The sequence below is a fragment of the Phoxinus phoxinus genome (genome assembly GCF_949152265.1).
Source record: "Phoxinus phoxinus genome assembly, chromosome: 22".
NCBI lineage: Eukaryota > Metazoa > Chordata > Actinopteri > Cypriniformes > Leuciscidae > Phoxinus > Phoxinus phoxinus.
The window spans coordinates 19949847-19969722 of NC_136897.1; the positions used below are offsets into that span (position 1 = coordinate 19949847).

A 19876-nucleotide genomic window follows, 5' to 3' on the forward strand; every position below is an offset into this window, starting at 1 on the left:
TGCTCATGAATTCAGCAATGCAACTTACATTCTAATGATCATAATGACCTCTGAATGCATTTGGTTAACTTACGACTGACAAAAGCCCAAGTCGTCTAGACACTTACAACAATGATTCTGCTCAGGAACGTGACACATTGATTGAAGTATTCCATCTAATAAAAGGTGCACTAACAGCCTTGACAAGATTTGGCAATCAATGTCAGTCTTCATCGCACATCTGCTCATCAGATAACATGAATGCAAATCATCATTATTTAGGCGATCTTTTAGAAAAGACAAGAAATGGATGAGTCAGAGGAGACACTTCTAATGTCTGGTTCTCAAGGACGGGAAGCTTGTTACAAAGTCGAGCTAATACATGGATATGGGAATATGAATAAGTCTCTAGTCATAATGGTTCTTAAAGAGGACCTTTTTTACATTTTCAACTTTCTTTAGTGTGTAATGTTGCTGTTTGAGCATGAAAAAGGTCTGCAAATGTATAATAAAGCACATAGTCACTCCAAATGGAGATTCTTTATATCAGCACTGTTTCTGAACTCCCTGAAACACCTCTTTTCATCCGGGAACAAACACATCACAATATTCCTCCCTTGAATAATTCCCACCCAAGGCATGTGCAAACAAAAGGTGGCAAGGTCTGGTTGAGTTGCGTTAGTAGTGTGTTAAAACTCGCGGTTATGGCAAGAAGCGTGACATTTCCGAAACGCGTCAGAAGCGGCTAACCAATCACAACACACACTGGTCCAGCTGACCAATCAGAGCACAGCACATAGTACTTTTCAGAAGGAGGGGCTTCACAGAAACAGAAACTAAACAGAGGGTTACTAACAGACTGGGAAGAGAGGTGCTGCAATAATGTAACATTCAAGCATGAAAACCTGCTCTCTCTAGACCCCAAAAACAAAATCAGAGACAAATATGGCCTCTTTAAAGCTGAAGAGTGTGATTTCTGCACCACAAGTGTAAACCATTGAAAATTCTTTCAGCCAGTGGAATTGCTTTGGGGTTCTAGGGCTGACTGAACTGTTAATGAAACCATTACCACCACAGACATATCAGGTTTGGTTTTTCAGATTACAATAAAATTGTGAACCAATGTGCTCAAAACTGTATTTGCACTGCTGTTACTGGTGTTATACATCTTATGCAAAACTGATGGGGATACATGCATTTCAAAAACGGTGGTCAGTGTGACAGTTCAGAAATGACTTAAGACATTGGCGGCACAGAACACAATCCTTGCAAATTACAGGTACGATTCTCTTTTGAAATTTTTAATCATTCGTTATTTAGCCGATGCGGTTTTTCCTCGAACCCTACAACTTTACGGGTCTCAGTCCAGATCTTTATACACATAAGCAAAATCCATAAGCATCTTAAGAAGTGTCTAATAGGATAGAGACATTAGGTCTGTGGAATTTACCTGATGGTGGGTCTGCCGAGGTCCCGTCATAAACTGATGGAGATAACAGCATGGTTTGAGGTCATCAGGAGCGACAAAAGAAGAGAAAGAATAGAGAGACAGTGAGGATAACAGATGATCCACCTTGGGTGCCTTTGCATTTCCATTACAAATGAAACAAGAGTAGTGTAGCAGGGTTGTGTAACATGTCAGCAGAACAGGTGGTCCTACTGGCTGGTCTTTAATCTTAATTATTTTTTTGGTCTTAAAGGAATAGTTCACCCAAAAATGAAAATTATCCCATAATTTACTCACCCTCAAGGCATCCTAGGTGTATACGACTTTCTTCTTTCAGTTCCTTCCAGGTTTGTAAAGGTATTGAATTGAGTTTTTGAAGCTCCAAAAAGCACATCCATCCATATAAATATAATGCCTAATAGCCTATAAATGCCTTCTGAAGCGAAGCGATGGGTTTTTGTAGGAAAAATATTTTACAACTTAAACTATAATCACTAGCTTCTAGCAACGGCCTAGGTGTTTATGACTTTCTTCTTTCAGCCGAACACAATCGGAGTTATATTAAATTGTATCCTTGCTCTTCCCAGCTTTGTAATAGCAATGAATAGTCTTTCAAAGCTCCAAAAAGCGCATCCATATTTCAAACTATATAAACTATAATCACTGGCTTCCAGCAACAGCCAGTGCGTGTTCACGAGTGAGTCATGTTCCAATGGGAAATTCTGGGATAAGTTTCATTTTTGGGTGAACTATTTTTTTAAATAAATGATTGAAGTTGGTGTAAAACATATAAACTCAAGTAAGCCTAACAACCTAAGGACCAGACTTCTAATTTGTATAATATTCTTTTAGTAATGAGGCAAGCAGACTATGTTTGGTACATGGAATACACTACCATTCAAAAGTTTGGGTTCAGTAACATTTTATATATATATATTTACAAAATATCTTCCATGGATCATGATCTGTACTTATATCCTAATGATTTTTGGCAGAAAAGAAAAATCGATAATTTTGACCTATACAATGTATTGTTGGCTATTGCCACATATATACACGTGCGACTTGTGACTGGTTTTGTGGTCCAGGGTCACACGCATATATATATATATATATATATATACTTATATTCAGCAAGGAAGCATTAAATAGTTATTTTGAACTTTCTATTCATCAAAGATTCCTGGTAAAATCTATGGTTTCCACAAAATATGGTTTCCTCAAAAATATTGAGCAGCACAATTTAAGCATTCCTTCCTTATAATAAGAAATGTTTCTTGAGCAGCAAATCAGCATATTAGAGTAATTAGAGTTTCTAAATGATTTTGAGTAATAGTTGCTAAAGGTTCAGCTTTGCAAATTACATAAATAAATAACATTTTAAAAAACATTAAATTAAAAACAAATTGAAATTGTAATAATATTTCACAATATTACTGTTTTTACTGTATTTTTTATTAAATATATGTAGCTTTGGTGAGCATATGAGACTTCTTTCAAAAACATTAGCAAATCTTAACAACCCCAAGCTTTTAAACAATAGAGTAAATCAGATATTATATCATATGAGTAATTAGTAGTTATATTATCATAACAGAAATTCTAACTAAAAATGTCTTATTAGAATACTAATAATTTATTCATATTTTTGATAATCCACATAATAAAATGGTTCAAATGAAAGGTATTTCATCTCAAATTAGTTTTACATTTTCAATGCATTATAAATACATCAATTGAATTCTATATTCTATATTAATATGGTAGCAACCAAAGTGTCGACACTGAAAATGTCTATTTGCTGGACAATGTGCAGAATAGGCAATAGTTTTTTTTGCTTGGTGTCGAAATTTAAAAAAATCTGTCTAAACAGATTCTCTACTAATCGAAACATTCCAACCATAACAGTAACCATCATACCACTCAGACCTACTACATATTAGCATGCCAAGACGACATGTTTGTAATTATGGCATTAAGATATAATCAAGAGGGCCACAAAAATTGTCTAGATGTTCAATGTTCATTTATGTAAGCGGAGTGCAGTGCTTACCGGCCGAGTCTGAGGCTGTACGTTCATTGGCTGGGTCTGTGGCGAATACACCAGGGGGGAGGAGCCTGCATTCTGAGCTGGGTTATATGAAGGCTAAGGAGTGAATCATAGACACCGAAGGTTAGGCAACTTCCTTTTTGAAGCTCGGTTTACATTCAGAGCACAGGATACAAAATAGCAAGAGTGCCTTGCAAAAAAAAAAAAGATCATCATTAACTGTGTGAGTGTGTGCATATTGACTTAATTTCTTTGTCAGACAAAACCCAGATGAATACATTACCCTCTAATCAATCCACAGCAGGAGTGTATATAAAAGTGTCTGTAGAGTGTGTATATATCTGTCCAGTGTGTGTGTGAGAAAGTCGTGGGATCATTACAGCACCTGTGTCAGCTGGAAACACTATTTATAAAATAGCGACAGTGTTCCTTCAGGCTGGTGGTAACCATGGTGAGGAAGAGCAGTGCAAAAATCACTCATAACACAAAACCTCGACACTCTGTATAGTGTGTATGTGTGCCAAGACATCAGACATATAAATGTAATACAAAATTCTAAATGTCACAGTAAATTCAGACCCAACAAACGCAAAGAACAAACATATTGTTTTGGTACAAAACAAGGTGACCTAGAAAAATATAGCAACACCAACATTTGATAAGTTCTCCTCTGTCTTTAAGGGGTCATGAATTGAGAAAGCAAATAGTCCTTGATCTTTTTACATACAAGAGGTCATTGTCCTAAACTACACTGTAAGTTTTTAGAAGTCAAAACTTTCTTGTTAGTCCAAAAACAGTTTTTATTGAAACCAAGCTGCCCAAACAACTCGTTTTGGATTTTTAAATTGCATTTTTACAGAGCCTGTTCGGCGCAGGCTTTTCAGAGAGGGTGATAATAATAGATGATACAGTGTTTTTACCATGCATCACTATTGCTTAGTCTGTTACAGATCGTTTGATATGTTCTGAGTATTTATACTGTAGCGCCGCAGTCAATCTGTGAATAGCTCTGATACTGTTCTTTCCTTTGCTTCGGCATTTAATGGGTTAATACAGGGCATTATCGGATACAGAAGAAAGCACATAGAGAGAATGCTGCTTTTGTTATTGTTTTGATCTAAGCCATTCGCTGTAATCCTGAATAAAAGCTTCAGTAAGAGAGATCTTCGGTTTTATCATCAGAAAGACATTACAACACGTTCCCCTTTTATTTAAAACATGACACTGCAAATGAAAATGTATAAGTTTTTCACTTTATCGAAAAGGATAAGCGATGAATAGCCTAAGAATGATGGTACATATTTATTCATAACTACGTTTACACAAAAAACAGTTATTGAGTTAACTATAACTGTGGAACTTAGTACTGGTACTTAAATTGTATTTGCCACAACCAAAACTTATAAAGCGTAATGTGCATAAATGTTTCACATTGTTGGAAAATGTTTCAACTACTGTATGTAACGGGATATTTTTCAACATCGGAGGTTTTCAAAACAATTCTACACGAGTAATGGCGTGGACATGGAAATTATTTTAATATGGAAAACTGTTACCCAATCATAGCAGTGGGCGTTTACTTCTAAGTCTTGAACGCGGCGTGCCTATCATAACAGAGTTTTTAAAAGAGAGGGTCAAAAACAGGATTTTATCTCTAATTTAGGAGGTTTTTTGATGTCAAAATCTTAATAACCTCAGAGAACTTTATAAAAATGCAGTTCATGACCCCTTTAACAGAAAAAATAGCAGGTCATTAAGCAAACAATTGTGTACACAGACAGATGAGGATGTGGACATGTTGATACTTACCGCTCCACTTGTCTCCCAGCCCTTGAGGAAACGGTATGAGGGGCCAGCAGGGACTGATACCTGAGAGAGGGCTTGGGACGTGGCGTGGCCGGGAGGGGTGCCTGCCAGGTTTGGGTGGGTTTTGCTGAGGTCATGACCTGGGTACGGAGAACCAGGGTGTCTGGATACCTGTGGAATAACCCCCAAAAACTTTTTTACACACCGTCACACCATAGCCCCTTTCAGCAAAGAGCTTGTTTACATTTTAGACAAGTCAAGTTCAGATACTACAGATGATGTTCGCCATGATGGTTTTGAATTGCTTGAATATGATTGGAATCACTTCAAAAAGGAAAATACAGTAAAGTGCAACATGTAAGCTACATGAAATTATAATGAGAAAATCATTATAATTGTGTGCTTGGAACATGGCTTTTAATGGTGAGACTTTCGTTTTGTTTTTGTAATCAGGATCTCAAAAATTATATAAAAATGTTGATTTACCAATCAATATATCGTTTTTTGGCTTTCAAATATAAAGAACTATCGGTATCGGCCAAAATTTTCATATCGGTGCATCCCTTATACTGTATGACAATTGTGCATTTTTATATTTCGCGTACAAAATATAAAGTTTTGACAATTCTAGTTTCTTTCTGTCAAACTGGAATAAATTGTCTTTTTTTAAGTCAACAACTGTTATGGTGCAGCAACAGTCTGGGAAAACCTTCCTGAGCAGATTAGTTAAAGTTAGTTAAACTGTAAACATATAGATCAGACAAATAAAGGCATCTATATCATCTGGGTATAATAATAATGATTAAACTCACAGTATGCATGTACAATGAGACCACACAATTTTGCATACTTCGAGTATGTTTCTGGCCTTAGGGATTGTCTATGTATATGTATTATAGTGATGTGTAATGTCTAAGAGTACATGTGTGTGTGATCACTCACGCTGTAGACGGCCGTCACCCCAGAGTGGGCGGAAAACATGCGTTCCTCCAGTGAAAGTCCCCGAGGGATCCTGGGAAGGGTAATGTTAGAGAAAATCTCTAATAGGTTTGAAAATGTCAACCTTTTAAACCAAGAAGTTCATGAAACATGAAATATTAGCCAAAAAAGCCTTGTGTTTCATAATAGCAAACATTCAGTTCATTCAGCTATAATGGTGCAGACTCTTTCACACCAATTAATATTACCGTTCACTTCCTCCAATGACTTGCATTTAGGGCAAAGGTTTGAGAAAGTTAACACAAACACATTTTCTCCCACCCGTCTCTAAAATTTCCAATTCCCCCTTTCAGCACACCCCGTACCTCAACCAGCAAGAAAGATGTCAGACAGACAGAAATCCTGACATGGAATTCCAAATATGTGAGAAATGGATCAGTGCACTTTTGGATACAATGTGTGTTCTAACACATTAACCAAATAGAAAATATTAAAAGTAAGCTGCAAAATTCCTCGCTGAAAATCAGAACAGTGTTACTTGACCACCAAAAATGTCCCATGATCTAAAATTCATGTACCTCTTTACGGCTGTTGGCTCTCCAAAAAATTTATAATGATAACCTAAACCTGAACATGTTCAGGTCACAGGTGGCACGTTATTAAAAGACATGGGAGTCATGGGACCTGAAAAATGTTATATCATCATTATTTTACCTACAATTACATTCACACATCACTCAGCCGGTCTTCTTTCAAGGAAGTTCTCCAACAGGGAAAGAGAGTTTACAATAAATGCTGCACTGTCATACCTGCCTGAGGTATTATGACACAAGACTGAGCCACTCAGAACAAAGACACAGTTATAGACGCGTATAGTGAAAAAGATGGATGGATGTGACAGCAAAAAAGAGAAACAAAAGAGCAGGAACCTGCTCTGGCAGTTACGATATCGGTGTCCGTAAGCGAGAGATGAGCAGATCACATGGTTTCGGGGAATGGAGGAGGTCTGGCTTTCCTCTTTCATGCGCTTCATGCACTCATGAACACTTTTTAGTCTTTCAGTGAAATCCTGCCTTCCGATTTGCACTCTCTTTCCCATTTCCCCCCCCCCCCCACCCCCCCCCCCCACTTCTACCTCTCTGGCCTTCTGCCAACCTAAACTCTGAGAAAAAAGGGGGATGGGGGAAGTAAAAGCTGGGAAAAAAAGGCCAGGAAGAGAGGTATAATAATGTGTGTGGAGAGGTTTTCCTTCACTCCTAACGACCCAAAATGAGTGCACGTGTGCATTCTCACGTGCACCCGTGTAGTGAATCCGACTTTGGAAACCTATATTCCAGGTCATCAGGGACACATCCACGGTACCCAATCAGAGATCAGAGGGGTGCACCTGAGGAATGCAGCTTGGGGAATGGCCCATGAGGCTATTTGATCAGGTTCAAACTGACAGCTGACACTCGCGAGACTCTGGCAGGACACAAGCCACGACTTACTGGAATTACAGGCTGATCTGATTCCTGTGTTCACGGTTTGGCACTCCATTGCATAACCAAATCCCTTTGCATGGTCATGGCAGTGTTTTGACGGCACGACACGCAGGTGTGTGCCCACAGGTGTGGGGCATCTGAGAAGAATTTACACATTTTCCAAAAGCACTCATTTTAAAAAGTAATCTGGGTTCTTAAGACACAGAGACAATTGTTAATAAGGATCTCTTTTGAAAGTATCCTATTAGTGCCATGGTCTCTGGAAAGTGGTGGTCTTTTAGTCTCTAAATATTGTATCTTTAATTACTGCCAGTAGAACGAGTACTTCAGAGAATGGCAAAGGATGTGTGTAGCCTTAAACTTTCATAGAAGCTTACTGTAAATCCAATTAGGCACCATATGGAGTGATAGAGAGAAGGGGACTGTGGAAAGAAAGAAAGAAAGAAAGAAAGAAAGAAAGAAAGAAAGAAAGAAAGAAAGAAAGAAAGAAAGAAAGAAAGAAAGAAAGAATAAAGAAGCAACTGAAGGAAAGGAATAAAGGAATGAAGTAGAGGAAGGAACAAGAAAGATATGAAGCAAAAGAAGGTGAGGATCAATTAAAAGTAAAGAGAGAGAGAGAGAGAGAGAGAGAGAGAGAGAGAGAGAGAGAGAGAGAGAGAGAGAGAGAGAGAGAGAGAGAGAGAGAGAGAGAGAGAGAGAGATGTAATCTTTGCTATAGGTCAGAGTGTGCTATAAAGGCGCAGTATGATTTTCAGGACTTTTTCTATGATCATGCATCGCTGACTTTTCTAAAAATGAGGATCTGAACCCTACGACCCTCATCTGGAGATATACAGTATATTATACTCTCTTATACAGACATATTACTCTTTGAGGAATATGTTCACTAAACGTATATAAAATGAATGAAACTAAATGTAGTCCAGGTACACTGTACTGCAGCCAACACCACAACTTTGACTTGAGAGATCACAGAAAGTGACTCACAGGTAAAGTGTCATTGTTCAATGCATAATACAGAAAGCCAAATATAGTGCATTCACACCTGAGTGTTTGTTTCGGAACCTGGTGCGTTTTCTCCCTTGGTTTGGTTCGTTTAGGCATATGTGAACACGGCAATCACGCTCGGATCCGCACCAAAACAATCACTCCGAGACCGCCTGAACGAGGTGGTCTTAGCCCGATTGCAAACTAACTCTAGGGCGGTTCGCTTGAGGTGTGAAGGCAATCTGACCCAATGGACCAAATGGTATTATAATTGATAACAGGAAATGTGCTAAATAAAAAGCAGTAGTGTTTGATTTTGTGAGTGAGCACATTAGTTATCACAGTTGAAAACCAAAAGAGCACGTTCATCTTAAAGGACAAATTCTGTATTTTACACTTAAAGCCCTGTTTTCAGATCGTTTCTGATGAAAAAGAACGGTTAAGACTGAAATTTAGACATGCTGCTGGCCCGAGAATTTTCGGTTTCTGTGGTTGCACCCTCCCACCTCCACAATGGCTGCAGGTGCACTGGAACAATCCTTCCTAAAACGCATTAAACTTTTGTTTACAAAGACGTGAAACTCACGAGTGGTCAGGGGTGTTCACTGATATGCTCACACAAAAATCGCTGCAAAAGATGCTTTCCAACAGGTTTTATCGTAGTTTTTGTCCAACTCCATTGACTTGTATTGGATGTGTTGTGAGGTACGGTATTACTCCGCCGCCACCAACTGGGCTGGAGTGTCTATTATTCAAGCTCTCAATGGAAGAATGTACGGGTGTGAGGCATTTGGAAAAATAGGTCCGCACTCCACAGTTTTACAACGAATGGTAAAACACCTGTTGAAAAGCATCTTTTGCAGCGATTTTTGTGTGAGCATATCAGTGAACACCAGGGGTGTTCGTGAGTTTCACGTCTTTGTTAACGAAAGTTTAATGCGTTTTAGGAAGGATTGTTCCAGTGCACCTATGCAGCCATTGTGGAGGTAGGAGGGTGCTACCACAGAAACCGAAAATTCTCGGGCCAGCAGCATGTGTCCAAATTTCAATCTTAACCGTTCTATTTCATCAGAAACTATCTGAAACCAGGGGTTTAAGTGTAAAATACCAAACTTGTCCTTTAAAATGTTATGCAGTTGTGCTTCTCCGTGCGAGAATGCTGTCCCGTAGAAGCCTTGATTCCTGCTCTTGCTTCATTATAAAGGCCTTTTTATGCTTCTGCGTCGAATCGACGGCGTACCCCCGCAGACCCTTCTGCGTCGACGCGAACCCCTCTCCGCCCCCTCCGCCGTAGCTCGACGTGCACCTCCAAAAAATTGTAACTACGCGTCGAGGCGACGCAGACCACAAGGGCTGTGATACCGCCCCCCTAGCGTTCTCGCGGTGAAATGCACCGCGATGCAACACAACCCGACGCAGAACCATAAAACGGCCACGACGCCGTAGGAGTGACGGCGTAGCTACGGCGTGGAGTTGACGCAGAAGCATACAACAGGCTTAACATTCATATAGTGTTTGCGTTTATCTTGACACAGTAAACCTCTAGACAGCGCTGGGAGACCCAGAGAGAGCACGTTTGAATTTGCTGCAGTATTAATACGAATGTAGTAAACAATTTAACAGCGGCAATGACGGCTACATTAGTATAGTGTTTGTGTGTGTTAGTGTTTGACTCGACAGTTACAAATAAAGCCACAATAACCTCATGGAGAGAACTTGTCAATCATCTTGATGGATGACCCAGAGAAAACGCTGACCAATAAGAGGACAGTTGTACTCACATGTGACTTGCATGAACACATTTTAGTACGCTTTGAATGGTTGCCTTGTGAAAGCAAACCATACCAAGAGGAAAATGCAACATTGTAACAAATTAAGTACCTGTTTCGAAACAAACAATCAGGTGTGAAAACGAGTAGTTTGTTACTCCTAACAGTCTAAAGACGCTGCAAAAGACGCGAGGCATGAGCACAACGGTCATACACGTCCGTCTAGCGCGTGTTTAAATAAAAAAAAACAATGGAAAAGTAGCGCATTGGAATGGAAAAATGCTTTCTGTGTAAACGGCCCCTAACGGTGCAGTAAGCGATTTCTGAAAAACTAGCAGTAGGGGGCGAATCCACTCATGATGGGGGAGGAGAGAGCAAGAGGGAGATTTGAAGAAAAACTGTTGAAAGAGAGATGGCTGAGAGATATTACTAAAGAGAAAAAAGTCAGAGGAATATCACTGGGGGAAAATAGGGTTATGACTGGGCAAGAGCTTTAGGACCTGCGTTAATATTAGAACAACTTTCTTGCGCTGGAGAGACCTAAGCAGGAAGGCCTGAGAACGGACGCTGAGGTTGCGTTGTTTCTGCTCCATATGCGAGTAACATTGGTTTTGAGTTTTGTGTGCTGCTGGCACTAACAACAAACTCTTGCTTGTATATGTTAATTTTTTTTCTTCCTTGTCATTCGTTCGTCATTTTCGCTTTTTTTTTTGCTTTGCTTCTGCTATGATAGAGACTCTTGTATTGCATGTTTTGGCATTTTGGGGGCGGAGCAATGAAGGGAGGGGTGTGTTTGTTTGGGTGGATTTCAAATATCAACAATGTTCAACAATGATTCTCAGAAACCGCTTACTGCAGGAAAATAGCCAGTTATGTATATAATTTATGCAGTGGAATCGCAAAATGTTTTCAAACAGGTTTCCCAGTAGTCGCGCCCAAATCGCACGAAATTGGCTGAGACTTGAAGCCATAACTTTGTTAAATTACTCAAATGGATCAATGTTTTCCCAGCATCACAGAGCAAGCCATAGCTTCCTACAAATAGCTTACTTGTAGTTATCTCTAAAGCATTTAAGATAGAGATTGGATAAAAGAAAAATACCCACTTCACCTTCAAGAATGAGAGTTCCTTATCCCTACTGGTTTAGCAATTTCCTGATAAGCATTTAGGGCTGATTGTGGTCTGCGAAGGAGATGAAAAAGTGGAAAAGCAGGTGACAAGATGTGTTGGAACTAAGAAAGGGGTTGCGGCAGGCGGTGTGTGTGAGACTCTTTTTGACCTAGGCGATTGTTGGCAGGCGGTGGGAAGCCTCACACTCTGAATGCTAAGCAGCGCTGCCATTGTCTGAGGGGTGCAGCGCCAGTCGCATATGTTACCCGTCGCTCTGGCAACCACTCCCTCCAACACCCCAAACCCCCCCTCTGCCTTACACACAAGCTCACAACGCAGCATCATCACCAAAGGCAGGCGTCCCGCGAACAGGAATCCCGTCCACTGTGACGATTTTCTCTGCGAGATGAAGCAATACAGTGACGTCTGAGCACAGGAAGGGATCGTAATTGCGATTTATGCAATCATAAACACTTCACAAGTGGAAGACGCTGATATGCATCAAGTGATGTGATCATCGCTATCTGACATAAGTGCAACCATGTGTGCACACAATAGTTCATTTCTACAGCCACATGTTTTTGCTGAGGTTTGAGGTTTGTCGATCACTGTTAAACAGCTGAATACGATTTCCAATAACAAAGCAATAACAAATCATTTTGGGAATTATAAAACCTAGAGAACTAAAGTCTGAAACTGATTGGGAAGATCTCAATGTGGGAGGCCACAAAGCTGAGATCACTAGGTGATGGAGGTGGCATGACGTCAAAGAAAAATACCTTACTTAATGTGGATTTATTCCAGGCAAATGAAACCAATCAAAACCATAATTTTTAAGAATAATTGGGACTTTACGTAGGATTGTCGGAAGGGAGAATTGGACCCAAAATCGGCCGGATGATCTTGTAGTGTGTGTATGCCTTAAGTCTTCTAAAGACAATAACCAAAGTTCATTCCTTTTTCATCTCTCAAGTAAAGTCAGGCTCAGACTACAGGAGTTTTTAAATCTTAAACGATTGCGAAATCTGGTTGCATCACTCACATAAAGCCGGGGACACACTTAACGACTGTAAGGCCGATTATAAATGTAATTTTATACGACTGATCATGCACAAACGCCCCGAGTCAGAAACAGTTCAGTCCGTGTTTAAAATCTGCTCCAGTCGTTGGAAACAGTCTATAAGGCTACATTCACACTGTCATTGTAAAATTATTGACTGTCCACATTGTGTATCGCAACTGTTCAGATTCGATTTGTGTGTCCATCCATGCAGCTCTTTCGTTTTCTGTTTTATCTTTATCTGCATTGGTTTCTTTGGCAATGACGTTGCGTCGGTAGGAATATGCCAAAAACAACAACAACCGCAACATGGAGGGGTTTACAATAGAGATGTTGTCTAATCTCAATTTTACAACATGACAATGACTAGCAGCGCTTGACTACTACATCTTCTAAGGCAGCGTCAGAAATGTAGGAGGCTGGTATGCGTGGCTTTATTCTGTGCTGTCGTCTACGTTGGTTTACAAACGTGTCTCCGTTGTATTGTCATTTTCTACTTGTCCAGAACTTCGGAACAACACAGCCTTGTTTCGGCAGCGACTTTCAGCATGTTTCCTATAGCAATGTCTGACGTTCACGTTTCACGTTTTATGTGAGAAAGTCACATAAACCACGCAAAATCCGATGAGAGCAGTCAGACTGAAACGGATTTCCAGAAATTCTATTTGAATAGGATCTCAAACCACATATGGATGTAGCTTGAAACGGATTACAACATTTTTATGTGATTTTTTGCCGTTCACACTTGCTAAAACTGATTGGATTTCAATCGGATATGCACAAAAATCAGATTTGGACTGACAGTCTGAATAAAGCCGGTGACACACTTAACGACTGTAAGGCAGCGATTATGAATGCAATTTGATACAATACGACTGATCGTGCCCAAACGCACCGAGTCAGAGACAGTTGCGTTCAGTTGGTGTTCACCCCGGCATAAGTGTGTTCAGTTCAGTCTTAGAATGTTTCTGCTAGTCGTTAAGTGTGTCCCCAATGCCGGGAACACTTGACGACTAGCTGAAACATTCTAAGACTGAACTGAACACACTTACAGACTGTTTCCAACGACTGAAGCAGATTTTAAACACCGACTGGGAACACAGACTGAACGCAACTGTCTCTGACTCTGCGTGTTTGTTTGTGCATGATAAGTTGTAAGTATCAAATTACATTCATAATCAGTCTTAAAGTCGTTAAGTGTGTCCCCGGCTTGAGGAGAATTTTCACAGATTTTCTTCTTTTAAATCTAAAACCTGCAGAGACTACAAGATCGTGAAAATCGTGGCACATCACACACTACACGATACTCTTAAGATTATCATGCCAGATTTAGAACATCACGTGATCTCACGGGGAAGCACATGTAAACAAAATGGATACTGTGTCATGGCAACTTGCTGTATCAATACATATTCTTAAGCGAGAAAAGAAAAGAAGAAAGTCTTTTGAGGAGACATTATAAAGGCGTGTTGTTGTTGCCACATTTCAACCAGCCGTTCCTCCATCTCCATTGTTCACCGGCCCTGTACAGGTGCTTGTTGTTTCGCGGTCGCCATTTCAAAAGTTCAGTCACTTCCATCTCCTTCTATACTTGTCTCTCATTGGCTATTAGGAAGTACTGGCGTAATAGTCGTAATCATCCCGATCTAAAATCCTCAATATCAAACATGTTTGGTAATGTCGGGGCGGCCCCGATGTGTCCGTGAGCAGAATGGGAGGTTTAAGATTTGATCTGTAAACGCCTCACATTACCAGATAATCTGAGTCGAACATCGGAACCGGTCGATGTTCTTGATGCAATTTCTTAGAGTCAAAGATATTGTACATAGTTATATATACAGCGGTTTTTTAACCATTGTAGCCAATCACACATATATGTTGAGCATGTGAAAGGAATGGCCAATCAGAGTTGTTTAAGTTGTAGTACAGTGTTCAACAACATCTGACTTTTGTACAAAAACGTTTGCATGGTCAATGCCAAAAAAATTGCTTTTTGATTAGTGACATTACATTTTTTATATTTCTACGTCTACTTCGTTCAATCTACCAGATTTATTTGTCAATTGCTAAAACCTTTTTCCCAGGTTTAAATTAGATTGGACCTTACTGCAAGACTACTGCAAGGGTCACTATGCCAAATAAAGCCAAATCAGTGTGTGCAGAAGGCAAACAAATGATGACATCCTGATTCCTGACCATTATCACATATGCACATCCATGGTTACAAAAATACACACAATAAACATAGTATGTAGATTAGAGTGAGGTATAGTGTGAACTATTTCTCTATTGATCGAAAGGGAAATAAGATGTCATCTGTGCTCTGAATGACTTTCAATTTGCGAAAAGTGATTATCTGAAGAAGTCTGAGGTTTGCCAACAAGTTGGTTTCAGTTTCACTCCACTACATAAATATTTGGCAGATGCATTCAATAAAGATATAATGCTAAAATTAGTCATTTTGCTTTAATATTAAAGGAACAATTCACCCCAAAAAATAATTTACTCACCCTTATGTTGCTCCACACTTGTATAGATTTCTTTCTTTGGCTAAGCACAAAGGAAGATTTTTCGAAGAATGTTTCAGATGTGTTGATTGAAGTCAGTGGTACTCAAAATGCTAAAGTTGAATTGGATGGATTAATTTACCGCCACCTTTATCTACTTTTTGGAGCTTGAAACTTGTGGGTGCCATTGACTTTTACTATATGGACAAAACCAGTTCTTCAAAATGTGTTCCACAGAGGAAATAAGGTCAGGTTTGGAATGACATCAGGGTGAGTTTTTGGAACTATTCCTTGAAACCTGTTTTCAAATCTTCATTATGTGTGCAATTCTCAATGGTGACACTAGTTGCAAACAAACACACTTCACCTTTAAATCTTCCTCAGCAAATCATGGCTCAGACTTGCAGAACAACTGAAATTCTCAAAGAGCTCAAGAGGGTGACCCAGATTTGCAGTACGCCTATTGCTCAATTACTTAACTCAACTGTGTCTAAACAGCCTTCACTTGACCGATTACTCCGCGTTACATCAAATCAGGCAGAGATTCCTATCATATTTAGCCTAACCAACACTAGCGAACATGAGTTTCATTTGACGTGATTTACTTTCAAAATCAGACTAGAATGACGTAGCCTCATATCTGTTGATGTTTTCAATTCAGTTGTGCGGGGGGAAAAATGTCTCGGTAGGGGATTGACGGTAGCTTGATATTTTTTTTTTTTTTACAAATATTAGTAAACAAAGAGGCTCAGAGAAATAATTGCGCAACATTTAATGTATGAATGTCAAAGAATTAGGCTAGATAATAAGATTGGCATGTGCAAACAAACTAGCTCATCCCAAAGTACATATTTGAAGTCAATTCCCCTTAAAGGGTAAGTTCACCCAAAAATGTAAATTCTGTCATTAATTACTCACCCTCATGTCATTACAAACCCATTAGACGTTCGTTCATCTTCGAAGCACAAATTAAGATCTTTTTTGATGAAATTTGAGAGCTTTCTGTCCCTCCGTTGACATCTAGTACACAACTACCAATTTGACGCTTCAAAAAGTTCATAAAGAGATCATAATAATCCATATGAATTGAGTTTAGTCCAAATTTTCCGAAGAGACTCGCTTATGATGAAAAGATATAGGCTTTAATTCACATATAAACATTCATCAACTCATGTTATGTTAAAACAAAGGTCAAGCCTGCTTGCTTGACGTGCGAGAACCAATGAGGTTCATTCTCGTGTTACGCAGCACGTTTGAGCTTCCGCAAGAACCAATGAGGTTCATTCTCATGTTACGCAGCACGTTTGAGCTTCCGCAAGAACCAATAAGGTTCATTCTCGTGTTACGCAGCACGTTTGAGCTTCCGCAAGAACCAATAAGGTTCATTCTCGTGTTACGCAGCACGTTTAAGCTTCCGCAAGAACCAATAAGGTTCATTCTCGTGTTACGCACCACGTTTGAGCTTCCGCAAGAACCAATGAGGTTCATTCTCGTGTTACGCAGCACGTTTGAGCTTCCGCAAGAACCAATAAGGTTCATTCTTGTGTTACGCAGCACGTTTGAGCTTCCGCAAGAACCAATAAGGTTCATTCTCGTGTTACGCAGCACGTTTGAGCTTCCGCAAGAACCAATGAGGTTCATTCACGTGTTACGCAGCACGTTTGAGCTTCCGCAAGAACCAATGAGGTTTGTTCTCGGACATCAAGCAGTTTCAGTTGTTTTCTGATCAATGTTTAAATGTGAATAAAAGCCTGAATTAAATCTGTTCATCATGTGATTGAGTCTCTTCAGAAAATTTCGACTACGGATTAAATTTGGATTAGTTTTACAATCTTATTATGGTGGTAGTTGCGTAGCTGTCAATGGAAGGACAGAAATCTTTCAGATTTCATCAAAAATATCTTCATTTGTGTTCTGGAGATGAACGAAAGTCTTACGGGTTTGGAACGACATAAGGGCGAGTAACTGATGACAGAATTTTAATTTTAGTGTGAACTAACCCTTTAAGAGATCACACAAGTTGTTTGTCTGGAAGATAGATAAACGGGAAGAAAAAAAACTTACACTGAAAAGAGATCGGAGAGATCATATCTTTAAAAATATATATTTTCTAAACTTGCAGTTGATCAGCCATTCACAAGTTAACACCACAGCAACTTCCTAGTCCCGCCCTAGCAACCAGCAACAACACCCTAGCAACATATGCCATTCTTGTCTCTTTTGACTTGTGCACTGAGGCCTTTAGGAGGAAAAGCATTCGATCATAAAACTAGAAAATTCAGCAGGTAACTGTTAGCCTAACTATTTAAAAAAATTCACAGATTCTGAATGATCTGAAACTGTTATGGACACAAAGCTGGAATTGTCAAGTTCAACGAACAAAGCAAGTGCCAACAGATACCAACCATGTAGATACATCCCTTCGATGTAATCGATAAACACACCTATCACCTTGGCAACGGTTGCTATATTAACGTTATATTAATATGAACTAATGCAATATTATATTAGTAATTTCGTCATCAAAACCAGTTACACATGAATGTAAACAAACAACAACGCAGGTTATGTGATTACAAAGCGAAATTCGCACTCGTTTGCCCATTAATCTGCGTGGGACACAAGGGGCTTTGTTATTAGTGAAGGATACTGGGTAGGCGGCACGGCTGACGGCGGAGGAGCGCTCTGGACTCCCGGTGGTAACGACACGGAGGTCAGCGCTGCGCGGAGCTGCGTTGGCGGTGCCGGTCCGGTAACATGTCCACTAACAGAGACAGCGGCCGGTTTCTGAACCACTTTCGGTGGCAAACTCATTGCAGAAATTTAAACCAAAACAAAAAAAAAATACGCAGCTGAAAACGGTCGCACGTTCCAACAATATCTGGCCGTCTCTTCTCTTTACGAAGGCCGGGACGTGTGTAACGTTATATCCTTATGCCATGGATTTCATTCAAATCTGACTGTTAGTAACAAAAATGTCATTTTATCTTTGAAATCGGGGATTGTAGCTGCTCTACGCATGGGGACGACAGGGGGGTTGTATCCCCCTCCAGCCACCCTGGATCTCCCCGGTTGAATTGTTCTTCGCCTCCTCAGATGGCCGTCTCCGGGTTTGTTTCCTCAGCTTTGCGTAGTAACATCACATCAACGAGTCGCATTATAGGAATTTCTCATAAAGATGGGAGACTTCACTCAACATGGCGTTGTTGCGGCTGCTTCCAGCAGTCCGGCTGGAAGGACGGTTCGGTAAACGTCGGGTGAATTCGGTGATGCTCGGGTTCACCTTACGCCACTCCGTAGTGATCGGAAGAACGACTCATTTTCAAGAATCGGTTCATTTGAATAGTTCGTTTCAAAGATGCGGTTCATAAAATGATTCAGTGATTATTTTACGTCGTGACGCAATTACGTTTTCCCCATGGTTTTCCCTGACAACGTCTGAGACCTACAAAGTGTACAAAGTATTTATTTTAGATCTTTCTACCCGATTATATTCTTATTATTCTTTTCTTTTTCTTTTTTTTATAATATTACACCCTGGATATTTTAATGTACTTATTTTTGTAGTATTTGATTATTTATATTTGAACAAAAGTGCATGTATAATGCTATGTTTATTCATGCTTTAAAACAGTACATTTCTTGTTTTTAAATTTTGTTCAATTAAGATTAAGTCATTTTCTGTAATCTGCATTTAGGCCTACTTTAAATACTAGACTTCTGTATTATCTTGAATGAAGAAAGTATCTGCAACACTTTTAGTTTGAAAAACAAAAAAATCTATTCATAAAACCAATTAATTTATTGTGCGTGCGTGCGTGTGTGCGTGTGTGTGTGTGTGTGTGTGTGTGTGTGTGTGTGTGTGTGTGTGTGTGTGTGTGTGTGTGTGTGTGTGTGTGTGTGTTGAGATAAAACTGTAAAACAAATCAAGTCATAAACATATTTCCGGTACATTTTGTTTGTAATCTTTCAGCTATTCGGCTACTAAATTAACTTTTTTGCCACATCAGCCAAATTCGAAATAGGTTCTCGGTTCAATAAGTCCGTGAGTTGTTGATTCGACCGTCGCTTAGAATGATTCATTTCGATTTGTGAACGACTCGTTCGGGCAAAAGAACGATTCGTTCGCGAATGGGACATCGCAATACGCCAATGAGAGTGACGTCATAAAGGCAGTCGCCCCTCGCCACATGCCTGCACTGTTTCACACAATGAATGGCATCTCTGTTACATTCCAAGCCATCAATCTTCAACATAAGAAATGAATGAATCATACGCTGACTGCATATAAGTCTGCAATTTCACCTTTTGTAAAAAAAAAAAAAAAGGTCCCGCCCAGATTTTGGTTGCAGTATTACGTACGTTTGATGAAGGCTTTTTGTCAAATTCAGCGTTTATGAAATATATACGCTTGCTTATGATGTTGAGTATGTATACTGGGTTTAGATAAGCTTAATAAGAAGAACATTAGCAAACCTTTGACAGGCTTTTTTTGTTTCGATTAACATGTGTGAATGTGGCGCCATCTGTCGGTCATGTTTGCAGGGGGACAGAGAGACGAACTATAAATCACAAATCTAATTTTAACAAATGAAACCTTACTGTAAATTGTTACCCACTTTTCTTATTTATTTTGATTGTGGAGGGGGCAGTTGGAATCTATCTGGACATTTTGCCCAGCAAGTCATATTTGCATAGTTTCAAAAACACTTTCTTGTATAATGGTCTAAAAACAAA

At 39.5% G+C, this 19876-nt stretch overlaps 1 protein-coding gene across 3 annotated transcripts in view; it reads right to left on the minus strand.

Annotated features, from left to right (window-relative positions):
• Positions 1-19631, minus strand: part of eif4g3a (eukaryotic translation initiation factor 4 gamma, 3a) — a 51724-nt gene extending 32093 nt beyond the window's left edge. For all 3 annotated transcript variants that reach the window (XM_079596895.1, XM_079596894.1, XM_079596893.1), the window contains exons 1-5: positions 17790-19631; positions 6225-6294; positions 5286-5453; positions 3480-3572; positions 1430-1462 (exon numbers count right to left, since the gene is read on the minus strand). In XM_079596895.1, coding sequence (XP_079453021.1) covers positions 1430-1462; positions 3480-3572; positions 5286-5453; positions 6225-6294; positions 17790-17953 — 528 coding nt within the window. In that variant the 5' untranslated portion in view covers positions 17954-19631. The remainder of the gene's footprint in view (positions 1-1429; positions 1463-3479; positions 3573-5285; positions 5454-6224; positions 6295-17789) is intronic.
• Positions 19632-19876: the final 245 nt, after the last annotated feature.